At 42.1% G+C, this 20,686-nt stretch overlaps 1 protein-coding gene across 3 annotated transcripts; it reads right to left on the bottom strand.

Moving 5' to 3' along the window:
- Positions 1-3,726: 3,726 nt before the first annotated feature.
- On the bottom strand, positions 3,727-12,694 carry LOC133908393 (histone-lysine N-methyltransferase ATX4-like). Of its 3 annotated transcripts, none has more exons than XM_062350396.1 (23): positions 10,765-12,687; positions 10,595-10,650; positions 10,251-10,455; positions 9,539-9,649; positions 9,370-9,438; positions 9,217-9,282; positions 9,035-9,123; positions 8,840-8,935; positions 8,548-8,683; positions 8,306-8,399; positions 8,103-8,202; positions 7,878-8,002; positions 7,428-7,573; positions 7,197-7,301; positions 7,000-7,064; positions 6,654-6,855; positions 5,414-5,500; positions 5,264-5,320; positions 5,095-5,184; positions 4,826-4,912; positions 4,337-4,411; positions 4,164-4,264; positions 3,727-4,063 (listed from the first exon to the last, which is right to left on the bottom strand). In XM_062350396.1, exons 1-23 carry the CDS (start codon positions 11,641-11,643, stop codon positions 3,973-3,975), a joined length of 3,132 nt encoding a protein of 1,043 aa, XP_062206380.1. In that variant the 5' UTR covers positions 11,644-12,687; the 3' UTR covers positions 3,727-3,972. The 3 variants fall into 3 exon arrangements, with proteins under 3 accessions (XP_062206380.1, XP_062206381.1, XP_062206382.1); XM_062350397.1 differs by having other exon boundaries at positions 8,840-8,932; positions 10,765-12,685; XM_062350398.1 differs by lacking the exons at positions 3,727-4,063; positions 4,164-4,264; positions 4,337-4,411; positions 4,826-4,912; positions 5,095-5,184 and having other exon boundaries at positions 5,419-5,500; positions 10,765-12,694.
- Positions 12,695-20,686: the final 7,992 nt, after the last annotated feature.

The following is a 20,686-nucleotide window of genomic DNA, read 5'->3' as shown; positions in this document are numbered from 1 at the left end:
GCTCGGAACTCGCCATCCGGCACCCGCCTTCAGGAGCCGGAGGCAGCTCTGCGAGTAGAAGGACTTGCTTCGTGATGAACAAAATCGTGTTCGGGCTCGGGTCGGCCGAGCGCGCACGGCACGAGAACCGGGCTCGAGCAGCGTGCGGCCTCGGATCGAGCCGTGCGCGCATGCCCCCCGGACGTTTCTTCCTAACGCGGCGCGGCGTGAGTTAGGACACCTAACACATCTCAATCATATTTTTTTATTTTATTCCTCTTTTAATTTTCTCTCTGATCTTATTTCTTATATTTTCTGTTATTTCTAACAGATTATTTTTGAAAGAGTAAAAAAGAGAGAATCCTATCCTCTCAAGAATAACTTTAAAAATTCTTTTGTGACGAAAATCGTTACAGCGCTAAAAGAAATTAAAATCCCTACCCTGATAAAAATCGGTTAGGGATGGTCAACTGCTTCGGATCGGGCGCACCTCAACGGCCCGAATTGGTCCATCTCTGCCGTTGTGGCGCTTGTGCCGCGCCTGCTACCGCCTGAAGCCCGGAGGTAGCATGTCGTGCGGTGCCGGTGGGCGATCCCATCCACCCATCTGTTGGACGATGCATCAGTTGAACTGCTACTCGGATTAAAGAAATGGAATCCGACAATATGCTGCTCTGCTTGATCCACGCTCCACGATGCCCAACCTTGAATCCAGCGGACCGGCAAGCATCAGCGTCGACCGATCAAACTACAAGCAAAGTAACAGCTCCGCTACCAAATTGTACGTCTGAGGCCACAGCGGTGCTGCCTCTCTAAAGTTAGACGCGGACATGAATGCATGGCACAGAACACCGGTGATCTCTTTATTAAGATATGCGAAAATGATATGATGTGACGATGGCTATAGCCATAAAAATCATGGCACGAACAACTATGAAATAATATATTTTTTCCGAGTGAAATCTTACTACTTACGATCCGCAATCAGATGGGTTGTTTTGATATCGGCGAGAAATTTGAGACGCTGACTAGGTATGATGTTAATTCTTTAACTTCTCTTTTTAAAACCAAATTATTGAACTTCAGCGCGTCACATTTCGGTTACCTTTTGCAGAGAAGTTATGCATCGACTCCCGCAAAGTTTGTGGTAACCATGATGTTCGTTACAATAAGGCCGGTTTCGCACGACAATGTTCGCAAAGGATAGCACGCTCGGCCAGAGCAAGAGGAATAATGGATGATGAGCACGGGTGCAGCCCGCACCCCTTCTTTTCGTTGGAGGACTATCGGGCTGTTTGGTTCTGGCAACAGGCTAAGTCAAATTTTAATGAAAAAAATGTTATCTGGTTCGTGACTAAGTTAAAATTAGCATACTAGCAAAATTAAGGCTATTTGTATTGTAATCATATCAATTTTTTTTAAAAAAATATGAGTATAACACGTGAGACTCACATGTAACTAATTTTTTAAAACATTAAAATATAGTCAATATAGGTCTTTATTTGTAGATTTAATTACAAATAATACAACGGTGCAAACGGATTAAAAGTCGGATGGATAGTTTAGGAGATATTGTAATTTAAAATTTGTTAATCCAAATCTTTTGAAATAGGTGCAGCCAATGAACGACTGTCACTCATCCATTTGTAGCTGGCCGGCCAAAATGCTGGGCGAGCCTTTTGCTTGCCCCAGCTCTGCCCATGTTCCTTGTTAACTGGAGCTGGCCGTCTAAATTTTTTGTTTTCGTATGATCAAAATTTGGCTCCTAATCAAACGGAGGTCAAATTCACATGTATGGTTAAAAATTGGTCTGATCTGTTGAGGTCGCGATCCAAACAGCTTCTATGGACTCACGTGAGTAAAAAATAAAAGATATCTATTTTAGTTCTATCAGTAATGAGTTTGAAACTGAGAAATTTTAGATGACGTTTTCTACTCCGAATTTGTTTGTCTTTCCTGGATGCTAAGAAGAAGAAGAGAATTGAGTCAAAAGAAAAGCTATTTTAGGATTTTATCAACAATTTCCTTGTGTAGGTGGGGACCTGGTATTTTTATAATCCTTATGTAAGGGGAGTAGCTCGCTGAGCCAGCGGTAGACGCAACAATGTCAAAATAGGTGTACAAAATATTTCATCTTTTTATTTTGTCCTAAATATGTCTCATTCTAGCTCTAAAGTTTTATTTTCCTAAAATTCATGACTAAAAAATAGCAAGAGGTTAATGTTAGATCAACATCTCAAAATAAGTAAGACCTTTGTAATGCCATATCCAAAACTTGCAAGTTAGTCGTTGCATCATTTCCATATATCATGATTTAAATTTCTTTTTCGCTTATATCTTTAATCTAAAAATATCAACATTTAGATGATTTTGCACCATTATAGTTTTTTCCTAAAAATTATGAATGAGATTGCCACTGCATTTGTAATGCATTATTGTGTGAATTAGAGAATCTATAGTAGGTTTTATTAGAATTTGGCTTTGTCTAAAGTATAATATGTTCGTTTGGTTTAGCTAAGGCTATATGTTTGAATTGATAAGACTGTTTTAGATGTTCTAAAATTGATATCTTTTTTGCTTGCAGTACAGGAAGCTGATCGCATGGGTATGACTAAAGTAATCTTCGAGATTGACTCGCAAGTCCTCTAACAATCGTTGTCAAGTTCCAGCCACGATTTGGTCCTAGAGGGTGCAAACTTTCGAGAGATTAAAAGTTGATTATGTTTTCTTTTAGTTCTTATAGGGTTTGTTTCTACCCAAAGAATGTAATAATGCAGCTACATGTGTTAACAGCTGTTGGTGTCAGGAGTGACCTTGAGTCTGAGTTTTGGCTCGATCGCTTCCTAGGTTTTGTAAAAAATGTGGTGGACGGCAATTTGGGACACACAGGGGAGGGGAAATCGGCTGCCTCGTGTCGCGCAGGATGAGAGTTGGGACACACATGTCAAGCCTCGGTGCTAACAGTCAGTCGAATACGATTTCACTAAGCCGGTCCAGATTCGAGACCCAAGCGTCCTCTTAATAAAATCTCAGAGAGAGGTACGTCCTCCCTTTTTTTAAGAGTTGGGACACACACGGTAGCCGCATTGTGGCAGGACGGCCGCGCCGCAGAGGCAACCAGCGCGCCGTGCAAAGATGCAAGGGCTCTGCTGCCGCTGTGATGCTTTGTGCCCCGCCTGCTACTGCCTGAACCTGGAATAAGCATGCCGTTCGGTGCCCGCCTGTTGCATGCATCAATTGAACTGCTTGGAGTAAATCTGTAGTTGCCTGCAAATGAAATGAACCCCGACCGCGGATCACCTACCGCCGTCCTTGATCTACAAACATGATGCCCAACCTCGAGTCCTGTCCGCCCGGTCAACAAGAATCGACGCCAACTGATCAAACAAGCAGGTTTCCCGCCAAATGCGAGACTGGCTTGATGCTCTTGGACCACTCTGCTGCGGCGGATCTGGGACTTCTTATCAGAGAAAGTTCCAACATTGCACGCAGAGATTCGACTTCCAATAGCACAGGCTAAAGTCATTATTATTATTTTATTCTGCCAAATGTCAACAGAATATATGAAGGTTGCAAGAGAATGCCCTAAATCTGGGCAATCATCGAGTCTTAATAGGTTCCTCATCACAATGGCAACTGGACTACTACCTTGCATCAAGACGTCAATCGTATGATACCAACAAAGTTACTCCTCTTGCACAAGTACATCAGGGAATACAGACATGTCAAGTACGCTAATGTGCAATATCGAGCTCAACATGGGCGCAAAATTTCTTCATTAGGAAAAAACCTGATCGTAGTGAATACATTTGTGGTATTTACAGGAATGGAAGCTCAGGCTTTTGGGCTCTAGCTAAACTTATTTCTAAAAATGAAGGTCAAAGAATGTGGAGAGGATCAGCATATACCATAAATGGATCATGAAAAAATAAAAGATAAATAAGCAGGAGAAAATAAAACCTATGTGAGTGGCTTATTGACATATACAGTAAACTAATTCATGAATTTGCGGCAGTTAGCAGTCTGGCAGAGGCAAGGAACTTTGCGTTCATCAGCCTCATCAGGATCAAACAGGTAGTCATACCTACAAATTAGACAGAACAAATAATATGATCAGCAATGATGTTGTTTGTTTATGATCTTGTAGAGATGATGAACAAAGAGAAATATTTTACACAGCATACGTTAGCTCATCACCGGCACGGACATTCTTCTTGGCTATTAGAACAATACGGCTTTCATCATGTCCAACACTCATAATCCTTGCATAGCAGTTTGGTGTGCACTGCATCAAAACATCAAATAAGCATCAATTTCAGAGTTGAATATATTTGAATTTAGAGCATATGATCCTTACAGAATGATTGATCAGGCGTGCAACATTCCCTTTGTCTGTGGCATCAACAACCACTTCCTCGCTGATTTTGAAAAGCTGTGTACACACACAAAGAAAAAAGCATTAGAATGCAATTATTAATATACTAGTCAGAGTATCAAAAGACATGGACAATAAAGAAATCACTAAATATCAAATACAAATACAATGTCGTGATTTCATGTGATGTGTGTTTTCTATGACCATTCGATAGTAGCAGAAAAGGATTATCAAAGATGAAACTATTTGACCTCTCTCTAGCGCTACTCCGGCAGTCAATACACCATACTTGCTTGTTTAACGAGACAAAATCAGCATAATAATTAGCTCGCCAGAGACATATTTTTGTATATATTGTATTTAGAGATAATGCTATTTCCCTCCCCCCCTCACCCCCCAAAAAAAATCCTTTCATCAAGTTATTCACACCACATATCTGACGAACTGATGTAATCATGTAAGATGACTCACATAACAATCTTTCCCTTGCACGCGATATTTTGCTTCCCGTAAATCAGCAACACTTCGTCTGACCTGTTCACCACGATACTCAAGGACCTGAAAAATATATCATGAAAAACAGTGAAAGGAATGGACAGAGATGAAAATAAAAATTTGCTCAAAGGGAGGGAAAGTGAACACTGCCATCATAGTGATGCATATTAAGGTTTCTAGTGGCCACAACTCTTTACAAAAAAAAGTTACATGGTATATGCTAGATGTAGTGAGCGAAAGAGTACCATTTCTCCTTCTTGAATGTCTCTACGAGCAAAAAGTCCCCACCTGTGAATTCCTGATCTACCAAAGCATACTCTATTATGCTCTGTTTTCTGAAATAATGGAAAGATATCATTATATCATATTAGCATAGAAGGTACATGCAAACTTGAAAACACTAGACACACTAACCTGCAGATAACACAGACGCTCCTTAAAAGTAGAAAATGATTCTGGGTCCCTCTCTTCCTGCAGAGAAGTATAAAGGTTTCTTTATAAGAACTTTAGGAGACAAAAAAAATCTAATAAGCAAATAAGTTACATAGTAAATCAGAAAATTACCCTACGTGGATTGAGACTGTCAATTTTGTCCCAGCGGTGTTGACAGGATCCCCTTACACGGTGTGCAATTGCTCCTTCTTGAGATCTCTGCGTGTCAATAAAGCACACTTATGTTTTCCAAACAGGTGGTATACCAATGGCTCAAAGATACAGACATGGAGAATCTGAGAGAAGCAATAGCATAGAAAATGAACATCAATATAAAGATAATTAATATCCTTGTGGATTTGAAGCTGAGGTTGGTTGCAAGTCAGGAACCTGTATTACCAGTGTTACACATGATTGGCCGAGGGAGGAATGGTTACAAAGTTCAGATACCATCAAAACATTGTCTTTTTTTAACCTAGGTTGAATTGCCACAATGATTTCTACCCAAAGCATGAGCAATTTTGGAAGTGCAACAAGCAACTTGTAAGCTGTGGGCAACCTTCTGAACAATTAAGAGATTTTATTTGAAAAACACGGGGACTAATTGAAATACTGAACATAGCATTTAAAGTTGAACATGAAGATAGTGCGGGTGCCTATATATACATATTGCCCCCGAACATGAAATATATACATCGAATGTATCTCTTGTGGTCCATGCATACTTTCTTTAGAATATTGGTTCCCTACTAGTGGCGAAAGCGTCGTTCTGAAAGATAAGAGAATATTTCAACAGCTAGGACTTCAAGTTCTTTTTAATTACTGTCGCTTATACTTTTTAAACTACAAAGTTTCCTTCAAATTTAGTTAAGGATTGGTCCATGTAAGTATGTAACAACCATATTAGCAATAGCCAGCAAGTCAGCAGTTCCAGAACAACCTTATTGGCAAGACTATATATCTGGCCAGAAATTCACCATATCTTGTAGGATCTAAGCACATAAGGAACTATTTCTGGTAGTGTGACTGACTTCAAAGCTAAATAAACATCATACTCTTAAGACCACTAAACCAATTATATTGTAGCAGTTCTGCGCATATTTAGTAGTTAACAATTTTGCTACTTTTGCTATCTTCTAGTGAACCATGCATAGTTGCGTAGCACTTTCCATAAAGTTAAAACATTAGTATCCTATGGTGCACAACCACTTCTCTAGAACTTAATTGCAAAGGACTGTTTATGTTACCATGTTAACTGCAAACAATCTAGCTTCTCTAGTAGCTAGTGTAGAGTTGCCATTCCCTACTCTCATCTAAAAAAATAAGTTCTATTTCAAAATAGTCATAACTCAAGCATCTAATATTGTAATACCTTTAGATCTTTCCTTAAGTAAATTCGACATCTTGCAGTTGGTAAGTGCTCAGAAATTTCAACTTCTGATGGTGAATCCATGGGAAGATCTTTCCTAATCAGTCTTGATGCAGCTACATTGCCATTACTCTGAACAAGCTTTTTTGACGAGAAAGTTCCAGCCGGAGTTTGAATTATCAAAACATTATCAGGGTTAGGGCTCCTGCACAGAAACAAGTAACCTTCAAGCTCTCACTAACGCGAATACGGGCCAATAAAATCACTGAATTTGAACGAAGAGCCCTTATGGAAGTAAAGTGTTAGCTGCTGTATTTTTTCATTTCCTCCAGTCTTAGACAAATCTTACCGATGATGAGCACAGTAAGAAATCTTCTTTGTTGTCTGTTTGCCATTTTTTTCCAAGCAGTGCAGCTGCATACATGAAAAAAAAGAATAGTAGAAGTTAAGACCCCTACAGACAAATGTGAGACACCAAAAAAGAATCACTGATACATTATGTGTCAGCATAAAGGTATCTATTGCCAGTAGTCAGTATTATTGTACCTCCATTCGATAGCCCGCCCTTGATGCACAAATGGCATGGTAGTAAGTAGAGCACCTGTAGCATTGTGTACATGAACCATGTATTTGCCTACAAATCACGCACATCTGGAGAAATGCATGACATGAGAATGGAGCATATTTAGATTGTCTTAGTTCAACATATGAAATAATGTAGTGCTTGATGATCAATCTGCTTAAGAAACTTAAATTGTCGTACAAAAGATAAACAACCTTCATAAATAGCAAAGGTTGGATATTCAATATCCCAATAGCAGGTTCCATGAGCTCATCACTAGCAAAAGCAACCTGAGGCTGAAACCATGCACATGTCACGTGGACCCACAAATTATCAACATTCGTTGGCTTCAAAGCACCACCTACAATAAGTGCAAAAGTTCACCAAGAACCGGGTTAATTATTAGCAAATCGCTGCAACTGGATATTCAGACCCCAAACTTGGCAAACTCATTCTGCTCAGGTGTGGTTAAATTTTAGCCACTGCAATAGTCATGCAAGCTGGGAAGGGAAGCAAACACCAAACAATGTTCATGTAAACAGCACGTCACTACTGTTATTAGCATAACAGACTTAGGATCTAACATCAGTAGCAGTACTAAATTCACCCAGTATTATTACTGAAGGAAAGAAATATAGAATAGTTATCAAATGCACAAGGCTTACCTCTTACAGGGCAAAGACAGCACTCCCTCTTTTGTTCAGGTATTTCACAAGCCCGACAAACCCATGAGGTAAAGTCTTGCTTACCCCTCACACCATAACATTCCTGATGAACTGCTATCTGACATCTGAATATGAGTGTTGTTAATTGCAGCTTGTAGTTTGCTTCATATTTCAAAAAGAATTTGCACTGGAGAATAACATCGCAAATAATATGAGTTTAGTTACCTGTTACAAATAACAATTTTGTTGTAATCCCAGTCTTCAACCCATCTACAGACTGCACATCTTTCTGTTGTCCATTTTACATTTACAGGATCATATGGTTCTGTAATGCAAACAAATTTGAGCTCCATAAATTCAAATCCCCTGGGAGAAGGATCTTCAAAATAACTAGGCTACTAAGAAGATTAAAATCAAAGCTTACGTACCATTTAGCAAATCAATTAACTTCTGCTTCTTCATTTTCTGAGATGAGCGTTTTGCAGGATTTGTGGGACACACACCTGGTTGATGTTGATCTATCTGTATATCAAAATGTTTGACAATCTTAATGTACAAAAACAGAAAGCAGAAAATACAAAAATACAAACTTGATTTGGACTAATGTATTCTCATTATATATATTATATAGTGGAAAAAGCTGAAAATATGCTGTGGCAATTATACGCACCCATTTTCCAAATGGCATCAATGAGCCCTTAATCTTAATACTAGACCTCCAATTTTTACTTCTGCAGCCAGCATGCCGTTCCCATTCATTGAACAAAAATTTCTGTCCCTTGCAAGGGACACAATGGCAAGAAATTCTGCCAAAAGGATTTTCCAGAAGTCATAAGAAGATTCCAGTATAAACATACAAACATCAGAATGACAGGATCACAGGAATGCATAAGAATGGAAATAACTTTAGTGATGAACTGTTACTGATTTTTCATATATAATTAACATAATTCGGAGCTTACAATTCCAGGTCTGGTAGGTAAGCTCCTTCCATGTCAAAACAGACAACTGCAACTTTGTCAGGCCTTCTTCCTTTCTGCGTAGAATTATCTTTTCTGCTTCACAAATAGATTATACAGGATACACGTTATTGTTGAATCAACAGAACAGATACTTTAAATATGGAAGCATCACACAAACAAATGGTTTTAGCTCACCTGACATAAATCTTTTTTGTATTCCCAGAGAGAGTTGAATTCAGTTTAACTCTGCAGTAAGGGCAGCAATAACTATTGTCTAGTAGACCCTATTGCATTAAATTGTAAGCATGTTACATATGTCATTTACTAAAGAATAGAAGATGTATTTGTTCTGTTATTATGAGAAAAGAAAGATGAACCTTGAGGTTGCTGCACTTTTCGTCACATTCTGAGTGAACCCAACTTTCACAACCATGACAGCAAACCTGGTTAGTCACTTTCCGACATGAGAATTTGCAGAGATGCAAACAATGAAATATACTGAATATTTTAACATCTGCGATCTGTCTTACCCATCTTCCAACACATTTATGTTGCAAACTTTTCAAACAAATTCCACAGTACTTTTTTGATCTCAATATCTGCAGGTACATAAAGTAGTGTCAGGAGTAAGGACTACAAGCTCAAGTTTCGCCAACATAGCCATAATGTAAGTAGTCAAGTTGGTATGCCAACACATACCTTATCACAAAGTCTGCAAGCACGTTGCCCCATCACACACACCATCTTGTTTGTATCCTTGTTTGGAAAGCAATTTCCACAACTCTCACACTGCAGTGCTCTATTATAGTACTGTGTGCATGACCAAACAAACAGAATTAGTCTATCAGGGCAATATATGATATATAGGGGTGCAAATTGGTGAACCTAAGGGTACCCACCGATCATCTTGAGTTCAACCAATCACACTAGTTTTCTAAAAAAATGCTCAAAATGAGAAAAATAGTGTTATTAGTTGAATTAAAGGGTCGGTGGGTACCCTTAGGTTAATTAATTTGCACCCCTAATGATATAACTGCAGAGTTGTCAGTGATGCTTAAGTGATATGATAGTACTAGCAGTAGCCAGTCAATTAGATACAAATGCTGGACACTATCATTCTGCTTATATTCACATGATACAGCATCTGCTATAATTTATTTGTTACAAGTGTTTACCATGTCATGAATCAATTCTTTTGCAGGTATCAACCCTCACCTAAAGTTTTGATACGAAGCAATATAATGATAATGAAGACAGAGTGGCACCATAAACTTTCCCATGGAAAAACATAGATCGACATATTAACACCAAACCAGATAAGATTGAGCATAATACATTGCTTGATTGTTGAAATGTCCTACACATATGCGATACTTAGCTGTGCAACGACTAGGAAATTTCATCAACTTGCCTTAATATGTGACTGAGACTCCAGCTCATTTGAACCAGTGACTTCTTGTAAATCAGCTGGAAAAGGCTGACACACCACGGGCTGCCCTGCGTTACTGCAATCCATTGGCACTTCTGAGAATCCCTGATCAGCCAAAAAGGCCTCTTCTAGTGCCCTCTGGAAATCACCAGGTTTGCAACTGCTTAGTTCTGTTTGCCCTTGAAATCTGAAATGGAGATAAAGCTAGTTTTTAACATGCATGTTTGCGTCATTCTAACCACAGTTCATTTGTCAAAATATATCTTTGGGCAGGTTCTTTTAGAAGCATTTTATCTGCTATAGTAATATTTTGAATCATTACTCACCGGTCCATGTAGTCAACAAATGGAAATATCATCCCCTGCCGCACCCACACGTACTTCTGCAACCAACAGATCATCAAATGCATCATTACACAATAAACATTTCCAAAGAGAAAAGAGGTGGCAATTCAAGTCAGTCAGTTTGAATAAAACAGCCTATTAATAAATAGTACCTTCTCATCACTGAATTCTGTGCACCAGCCGAACAGCATCACACAAAGCACAGCACCACCGCGAGGCTGCGGCGGCAATGCCTCAGGAGCAGCCTGCTGAGTTGGGTCGATCACCAGTCCTGGCCACACCGGCTGCCGTTTGCCAAGCTTTGCCCACACAATGTCCCCATACACAAACTCTTTGCTCCAATGAGAGAACTCTTGGTCTTCCTCCTCTTGATCCTCTTCTTCGTCGTCGTCCTCCTCATCACCATCATCATCATCACAGTAGCGCCTAAGCATTACTTCCTTTCTGTGGTAATTGCTGTATAGTCCATCGTGTGTTGAGGTGAGCGTGCTCTGGGACGTGAAATAATTCTTGTAGCCACCAAACTTCCGGCATGCTCGGTAACGCTCCACCATTGCCTCCTCGTCCTCGTCCTCCTCGGACAATGCGAAGCTCCTGTCGGAGATTGCACCTTTGCTGTACAGCACCTCGTTTTTGCGCAACAACTGCTCTGCCTTGACAGGCACAGGCGGTTTGGCCGGCTTCTCCTTCTTCCAGGGGTCGATAAGCACCGAGTCATTGAACCTGGAGGGCAGCACCTGGGCACGCCCCCGCGACGTGCGCACCACCGGCGGCCTCGCCTCGGCTGGCGGCTGCGCTGCCTCTGCGGGCGAGGCGGCCTCGGGCTGCTCGCTCCACCGGAACCCGTAGGCGGCGTACGGGATGCTGGAGGCCGGGACGTGGCCGAGCAGCTCTACTGGGAAGAACTCGTCGCCCCTCCGCCTCTTCGTCGGGCGGCGCTCGCCTCCCCCCTCGTCCTCCCCTCCGCCGCCCGCGGCATTGCAGCGCCGCAGCTCGAGGATCTCCAACCGCTGGTTCCGCTTGAAGATCATCTCCAATCGTCAAACCAACCGCTAGATTGCCCTGCGAATCGGGAGGCGAGGGCTCGCGCCCCGCAAACCCTAACCCTACCTGGCCGCCGCGAGAATTCGGGAATTGGGGAGCTCGTCTCCCTCCCGAGCCCTCGCGGAGGCGGCGGAAAGCGAAGGGAGAACAGCCTCGGATGGAGATGGCCAGATGGGCACGGAGAGAAATTGGATTGGGATTTTGGGGATTTTTTTTTTTTTTTTGCGCTCCTGTGCTTGTTCTTTGTATGTTCTAATGGGCTTCCAAGTACCAGGAGGGGAACGAGAAGGGAGGGCAGCACCAGAGGGAGGTGCGAGAGGTGCGGTTTTTTCGAAGTTTCGTCGTGCGATTCGGGTGGCGGATCGGATTTGGATCGGAGGGGCGTTACGTGGAAGTCGTCGTCGTCTTCGTCGGAGCGGCGCGTGCGGTTGCCATGCCGATTTTCCTGTTGCCGCTGGTGGCCGCGGTGGTGTGCGTCCATGGAGATGGAGCAGGAGTGATGGGTGCTACGAGTTTGGGTGTTGCATTTTGGCATCGTGGACTCGTGGTAAGAAATGATGATGCGATTCGTGATTTGTCTCCTATTTGTCGGGATTTTTTTGGTGTTTCTTTTGAGCTCGAATCTGGAATTCGACTTGGGTTTTGGGCGTTGGTAGATGAGATGTGCTTGGGAGTTCGATTTTTTGGTGGTGGTTTGGTGCGGAATCGTGGTCTGGAGGAAAGGAGTGGCCATGAACAAGTTTTGTGCAGCGCCGGAGCGCGGATGATGTCACAGATAGAGTAGGCAGGTAGGCGCTGTGCTCATGGGTTCGATTTGGAAAGCTCGGATGCTGCACAGTCTCGATGTGAATGAAGATCGATGATGGTTTCGCCGCCTCGACGGAAGCAGATGTTGACGACGAATTTTCTATCGCTTCGACTCTATTTTCTCCTCCCTGTTTCGATTCCGTGTGGCTCGGCCTCGATTGCGGCGTTCGATCTTGGGGAGCCACGGAACAAATTTTTTGTTTACTCGTTTCGAGCTTGGATTTCTCGGTGTTTCCTCGTCGATCCTGTTGGTTGAAGCAAAAAATCGTGCACGGCCGCAGGACCATAGTGGCTGGCAGGTGTAGATCCAGTTTGAGCCACCGTGGGAAGCCGGTGAATCCGAGCAAGACGAAGGACGGAAGGATTAATCAGATTTTGTTTTGTTTTTTTTCTTTCAATCATCCTCTTCGGTAATTCGAGCACGCGTCTATTTTTGTAAGGGTCGTCGTGGTCGAAATCCACCGGCGGCAAGGTGTGCCATCTTTAGTCGGGTTTGAAAAGTGTTTAAAAATCGCTCGGTATTAGTGAATATCAGTCAATTTGATTAGTATCGTATTGAGAAATCGTTTGATTTTTAAATTTAAATTCATAAAATTCAAAAATAAAAAATTCATAAATTCATAAAAAATTCTAAAAATACTACAAATAATTCTAAGACTTTCTGTGAATTTTTTTTAAAAATAATGTCATTTGCATCATATTTTATGGAGAGTAATTAAAAAATGAAAAAAATACAAAAATAGGTCGTATGAATATGATGATTTGGATCATCATATTAAGGAAAAACTTAACATGTAAAGACATATTTTTATGTAGGACGTATCTTAAAATGATCTATAAAATTGGTTTCACTTCATTTAGAATTTTATTAATTTCTCTTTGATTTTTACAAAGTTCACAAATATGTTAATAAATAATACTGTAATGAACTTTTTCATGCCTACCATTATTATTTTTTACATAAAGCATAGTATAAGTAAACTAATAAAAGTAGTTTCACTAATTTTGGATGCGTGATGAGTTAGTTATGAATTAATCTATTTGCAACACATTTTCAGCAATTTTGCATGTTAAAATAACTATTTCATGAGCTTATGTATTCTTAAAAGACGTATGATCATATAAGAAGACTAACAAAATTGGTTACATGGTTTTTGGACTAGCAAAGAATTAATTATGTATTTAACTAGATTTAGCAAATATATTTTCTCACAAAAAATATTCAACTTTTTTATGAGTATAAATACTTTTATTATGTAGGTCATGTTACAAAGAAACCAACAAAAATTTGCTTCACTTGGTAACCAACAAAAATTTGTTTCACTTGGTTTGAAACTCAGATGAGTAATTTATTGATTTTACAAGGTTGAGCTATTTTTTGTTTTTCCTTGTTGAACTTCATTGTAATTCGAGAAATGCGCTCGACAAATCAGGAAATTTGACCATTTTTTGACGAATTCGTTCAAAATGCGAAAAATGCAGAAAATTGGAGAATTTGCTCAGTAAATCAGAGAATTCACTTGGTTTTTTATGGAATTTGATCGGTTTTCGCTTACTCAATTTGGTCAGTTTTTGCCTCTGATTTATAAATTTGACCGAGTGAATTTTTTCGAATTCTCGCCGAATTTTGACCAAATTTTTTGTTCTCGTGAATTTCGGAAAATCACTGGGTCCCGATTTTTGGGTGCCAAACGGTTTGTAAACCTTAGGGAGACGACGATGATTCCCTCCCACTCCGTCTCCATCGTACATTCGTGCCATCTCCCCTGATTCCTGTGCTTTTCTGGCCAAGGCCTTGCCAGAGTTTGTCTGGGACCCACTTCGCCGGAGTTGGATAGAACCTTAGGGGACTTCGATCCAAGGGAGGGGCCGAGCAGCCCTACCAGCGACACTTTTCCATTGCATGACAGTGGGTTCTAATGGTGATTTGGCGCGTGCCATGCTAGATTCCAGCAACTCGTGTTGGGGAGAGTCGTTAGGTATTAACTAGGAGGCGACAACTTTGTTTCACTAGAAATCGCAGCATCGAGTCATTCCGTGAATCGTGCCACAGGCACAAATTGTTTTGCCCATGGACGGATGCTTCCACAGGAGCGGAGGTCCAAATGAGCAAGAAGCCGGAGGAATGACCCATGTGCATGTACAAACCACAGAGGATGCCGCCATGGCCACGGATCCCAAAGCTAGCTCTGCTCGAGGGGGCGATGGCAGGGCAGATGCAATGCCAAGGTCCCTTTGGGTCATCACTGGTCATAGAGCGTGCAACTTTCCTTCCCTTGGCGCTAACCACGAACGGATCCGAAATGCGTCGGCAAGGTTAGAGCTGCGCCGGTATAGATTTCATAGCCTGACATGGTTTTGCACCCACGCGTGGCTATGGTTAGCTATTCGCTTGTTCAATAAATTTGCTCCGTACCAACGGGCAGTGCCGCAGTCGCGTCGCGTCCTTCTAGAAGCGCGATTTACGCAATTTGTTTCCCTTTTTTGTTATTAAGGCATTTTATTTATTTGCTCATCATGTAGCTTGCGACGCGGTAGAGAACAAAAGATAGGTGCCCATGGCCGTAGAGACATCGCCTGATTAGGGGCTAAGAAGAGGTGAGGTAGCTAGAGAGGACCCTCCTCCTGCCTTTGTAGCCAAACACCCAATCAAGGGTACAGTACAACCCTCTCTCTCTCTTCTCTCACTTGGCCCATGGTTTTTAAGGCTTTTACTCTCCGTTTTCACAAGGCTAGGTACTTGCAAAGTGGTTGTTTTGCCCATGAACACAGACGCTTCCACATGAGCGGAGATCCAAACGAGCAAGAAGCAGGAGGAAGACCCGTGTGCATGTACAAACCATGGAGGATGCCGCCATGGCCATAGATCCCAAAGCTAGCTCTGCTCGAGGGGCTGATTCTAGGGCAGATGCAACGCCAAGGTCTATTCGATTTATCACTGGTCATAGAGTGTTCAACTTTCCTTCCCTCGGCGATAACCACAAATGGATCTGAAATGTGCCAGCGAGGTTAGAGCAGTGCCGGTACAAATTTTCTAGCCTAACATGGTTTCGCACCCACACATGGCTGTGATCAGCTGTTTGCTTGTTCAACGGATTTGCTCCGTACCAACAGGTCATGCCGCAGTCGCGTCGCGTCCTTCTAGAAGCACGATTTACGCAATTGTTTCTTTTTTGTTTTGTTATTAAGGAAATTTATTTATTTGCTCATCGTGTACCTTGCGACGAGGTAGAGGACCAGAGTTATTCCCATAGCCATAGAGACGTTGCCTGATTAAGGTACAAAAGAGGTGAGGTAGCTAGAGAGGGCCCTCCTCCTGCCTTGGTAACCAAACGCCCAATCAAGAGTATAGTACAGCCTCTCTCTCTCTCTCTCTCTCTCTCTCTCTCTCTCTCTCTCTCTCTCTCTTCTCTCGCTTGGCCTATGGTTTTTAAGGCTTTTCCTCTCCGTTTTCACAAGGCTAGGAACTTGCAGAGTGGTAGTGCTCGTCGGCAAGGTTGTGGGTGTGTGGCTATAGGTACGGAGAATGCGGCGGTTTTGTCGTGTTGGTGGCACCTTTCGGAACGAGCCATGCGGCAAGGCCGCGGCACCGTACATGCAAGCCTGTATCACTCGACATTGGCTCATGCTAGGGCAAGACCATTTTGTCGTGCGTTTTGCGATGACTTGTCTGATTTCACGACTCTGGATAACAGTCACATGCGTTCGATGAGCGATGACTCATGGCAGTACTAGGAACCTAGGATTTTTTGTTTTGTTTTTGGCCCCCAAGTCAGTGCTCTGAGCCTCTAACTGGGGTGAAGCGCCAAGTCGATATTGTTTGTTCCTAATAGCTTTACATTAGTTGAGATCCAACAGTGTTCGACTAATATCCTGGTAAAATATATTTTCTTATAATTGTGCCTGTTTATGTCCCATGGCAATTGCGCTTGTTCATTTGCTTATCACGGCATCATCTCTTCATCGGTTCTTCTTATTGCTTTTCTTCAGACCTCTACTTTCCTGCCATTAGTTTCCACTCCTTTTCTTTCTGGAGCAATTTGGTAACAATGCAACCTCTGCCGCTTACTACCACTACTACCTATAGAGCACATGATTGCAGAGGGAGGAATCCATCATATACAGCCATGGCCGCATCACCCTGCAACAATGACGATCGCCACTTTGGTTGGAGTCCAATCCGCCGAGTGTCCACCTGCTTTCAGCCTCGGTTGCACCAGCTTCCACTGTCTGGCACCGGGGCGAAGCTGCTAAGAGCTGCAGAATGTGCTGTGTGCTGGAGCACATGGAGTTCGTCGTTCTCTAACAAACAACTCAATCGTAAGTTACACTAACAAATACAATTGGGGTCAATCACAAAGGATCCCATTTGTTAACTCAGTTGGCTGCTTCTATAGATAGGGAGGAACATCCTTAGTTCAACATTATAACACATAGTTTCTGATGCTACTATAGCGCTTCGCTAACTCAAAGTGCCTCGCTACGAGAATGACGCTTAGCTAACGCTCGGCTAAGTCGTCGAACCCTCGCACTGACCATTCGCTTTCTCAGTAGCGGAAGTGCTTCTCTTTGCTCCTTAACTTAATAAAGTATTTGGAAAAGAAAGATATTCTTGGTTTTATTGCTCCCTGAGTGCCCCATAAAAAGATATGATAGCCAGTTCAAATTCAAGGAAGAAATTCTCTACTTGATACTTTATCAACTACTACTTGAAACACTTATTCTCTCCTTTTCTTCTAAGTCTCGCTTCATTTTATTTGTCGTAAAAAGATGATATTTCTCACCTCCTACTAGGTACTCGTTTTATGCTTATCTCTACTATATAAAGCACAAGTTAGTGGTGCATTGCCCCTCCCACCTTCTGTTCCCACTCCACCTAATAAAACCCCCAAAAAACCCAACAAAAATCATGCAAAACTAAGAACCAAGAAAACCCAGCCGACTTATCCTCTTTACCCTCCCCAACCAACAATCTTTTCCCTTCCTTCTGCAAATCTTGCTCCCCCTCGCAACCACCAGCCCAAAATCCTCGTCCCACCGCATCAGCCTCCCCACGCCCTAGCCCCCAATCCCCATGGAGGTTGAGATTAAACTCGTCCTCCCTAACGGCGCCGTGCAGCGTGGCCTTGTCAAGTTACAACCAAATGAATGGCTTGAAGCAGACAATAGGAGAAGCTTTAGGGAAGAACAGAACAATAATTTAGGAGAAGAGTAGGGAAATACTGCTAGGGTTCTAAGCTAGGAAGAACAAAAGTGAATTAGCAACTGGAATATGCTATTAATTTCATTAGCGATGGGTTTTATACCCCAGTGCAGTCATCAAGTAGCTAATCATGATTACAAATGTGCTTTGGCGCCAAATGACCTTTTGCTGGTTAATGAACATGTTTAACTGAAAATGGAATACTAATGCGAGTTGCCGAGCAATGTGAGACATCTGATCTTCAGTGAAACAGTATCGAAGCATCTGGACCATTGAAGTGTTCCGTCAGCTATGTCTTCCTCTCACTGCCTTGTTTGAACCTGAAAATACCCCCCCCCCCCTTCAGTTACTCCTTGTCTGCAAGGAGTAAAATTCTAGAAAAGCTTGTTTGATGAAGGATGCATCCTCCCAAGTAGCATCTTCAAGAGCGAGATTCAACCATTGTATCAGCCATTGCACCACAGGCTTATTATTCCTGGGTATCATGTGTTGCTCTAGTAGGGCTATTGGTTCAGTTTTGATTTGGCCATCAGCATCAATGAGAGGTAAATTGGAAAGAGGAACAAGTTTAGGACCCAAGTGCTTCTTAAGTTGACCGACATGCAAGACTGGGTGGATTTGTGCTGGATCTGGAAGAAACAATTTGTAAGCTACTTTTCCCATCTTTTCAAGAATTTTGAAGGGACCATAAAACTTTGTTGCAAGCTTTAAAGACTTCTTCAAACCTAGTGCATTTTCACAATAGGACTGCATTTTAAGATAGACCATATCACCAATTTCAAATGATCTTTCAGTTCTATTCTTGTCTGCAAAGAATTTTATCTTGTCCTGGGCAATCTTCATGTTGAGTTTGAGATGCTTGATGATATTCTTCTTGTTGGCAATAGTTATTCTAGCATCATTTGGGATATTAGTAGGAACTGAAAAATCACCAATTTGTGGTGTATGATAGCCATAAAGTGCTTGGAATGGTGTCATTTTGATAGGTGTATGGTATGAGGTATTGTACCACTATTCAACTAATGATAGCCAAGTATACCATTTATTGGGTTCCTTGAAAGTCATGCATCTCAGGTAGGTTTTGAAAGTGTTTCTACACCTCCTAAGTGAGTTTTGGCTTATTGATGACAAATGATTAAGCGACTAATGGTTTGCTGAGTTTATAAACATGTTTTAAGTCCCATTGGTTAAGATAAGAGTTATTGGTGTCCCTCAAAAAGAAAAGAGAAGTGACATAGTTACTTAATAGGTTTAAATTTATTTTATTTTGAATTTGAGTTAAGGATAGCCGTACTATCAAGAGCGATGCATATTGATAGTATTGAAGATGTCTCAGTGCTCAAAATATCCTTTAAGGACCAAAAGATGAGAGATACAATCACTCACGAACACTGGGAAATAGTTTAGTTGTCTGAGCCCGGAGTCTCCAGGTTAGCCCGAATACTCCGGACTCTGTCCAATTGGCCGGAGTCTCCGAGTGAGACTACACCAAAGAGTCTCAGTTTGAGTTAAAGAAACTCAACCCAGAGTCTTCGGGTTGGCCTGGATACTCCAGGGTTCTGTTAGTGACCGGAGCCTTCGAGTGAGACTCCGTCAGCGAGTCTCGGGTAAAGCTGTGTGTGCTCAACCCGGAGTCTCCAGGTTGGCTCGGATACTTTGGTGTTCTGGTTGCGGTCGGAGTTTCCAAGTGAGACTCCGCCAGCAAGTCTCGTGTAAAGTCTTGTGTGCTTAACTCGGAGTCTCCGGGTTAGCCCGGATACTCTGGTGTTCTGTTCATAGTCGGAGTCTCTGAGTGACACTCCGTCAGAGAGTCTCGGTTAGGCCTTAAGTGTGTTACCCGGAGTCTCTAGGTTGGCCCGGATACTCCGGGTCCTGATGTCTCTGGACCCTCCGGAGAGGTTCCGGACAGTGTATTTTGCCTAAGTCTTCATGTGTTACCCGGAGTCTCTGGAACGACTAGTTTTTTAAAGTGAGCTATATATACCACTCACCCCTTTTGTTGGGGTGCTGCTGAACCAACTCATGCACACATACTTTCAAAGCCATCCAATAGCCTCTCTAACTCCTCTAGAGCTCAAATTTGTGCCAGATTTGGAGATTAGGGTTTGGGAAGCGAGTTGAGCGCTAGAAAGCAAAAATTCCATTTTTGACCACTTGAGATCATCAACAAGCTTTTGATTCGCAATCTTTTCTCTTAGAGCTTTGAGCTCCTAGACGGAAAGGCATCATCGGGAGAGCACCAAAATTTGTGGAGTGCCGTGGGAAGTTTGTGTTACCCTCATTGAATTGAGTAAGAACCCTCGCTTGATCTTTGTGGTCGCTTGGGAGAGGAAAGGGTTGGAAAAGACGCGGCTCTTTGTGAGCTGCTCGACGGAGGCGTAGGCACCTCTTTGTGAAGTGGCCGAACTTCGGGAATAAATTCTTGTCCATTTCATTTTGTTGCACATTAACTTGCTTTAGTTAATATTTGGGAATTTTTCCCGATCTACTCGTTAGTGTGCTTGTGAATGCCGGGTGTTGGTGATAAGGTACTTAGACTTCCTCTAGAACCTGTGGCAACTCTTGGAATCACTTAGATTTACTCAACAGTTATTCAGTTTCGCTTTCCTGTATAATCCGGAGTATCCGGATAAGGCCGGAGTATCCGGGTTCTGTATAACCCGGAGTCTCTGGATAAACCCAGAGTATCCGAATCCAGTTATCCGCTGTCAAGTTTTTTAAATTACAAGAATCGCCTATTTACCCTCCTCTAGGTGACATCTCGTACATTTCAATTGGTATCAGAGCCTAACCTACTACAAGGCTTCACCACTTGGAGGATTTCAAGATGTCAGCATCCAGAGAGAAAAGCCCAAGAAGTCCAAAAGGTGAGACTTCGGATGGTGGCTCAAGAAGGCCAATGGATTCGGGCGATGCTTCAACAGCTGGTGGCTCCAAAGATAGAAGGGGAGTCGAATTTAATTTTGATTATAGTAAATTGAATTCTCCATCTAACAACTTTATCTCCGTGCCTTTTGGGC

The sequence above is a fragment of the Phragmites australis genome, chromosome 2 (genome assembly GCF_958298935.1).
Source record: "Phragmites australis chromosome 2, lpPhrAust1.1, whole genome shotgun sequence".
Classification (NCBI taxonomy): Eukaryota; Viridiplantae; Streptophyta; class Magnoliopsida; order Poales; family Poaceae; genus Phragmites; species Phragmites australis.
This window is presented reverse-complemented; position numbering and strand designations above follow the sequence as displayed.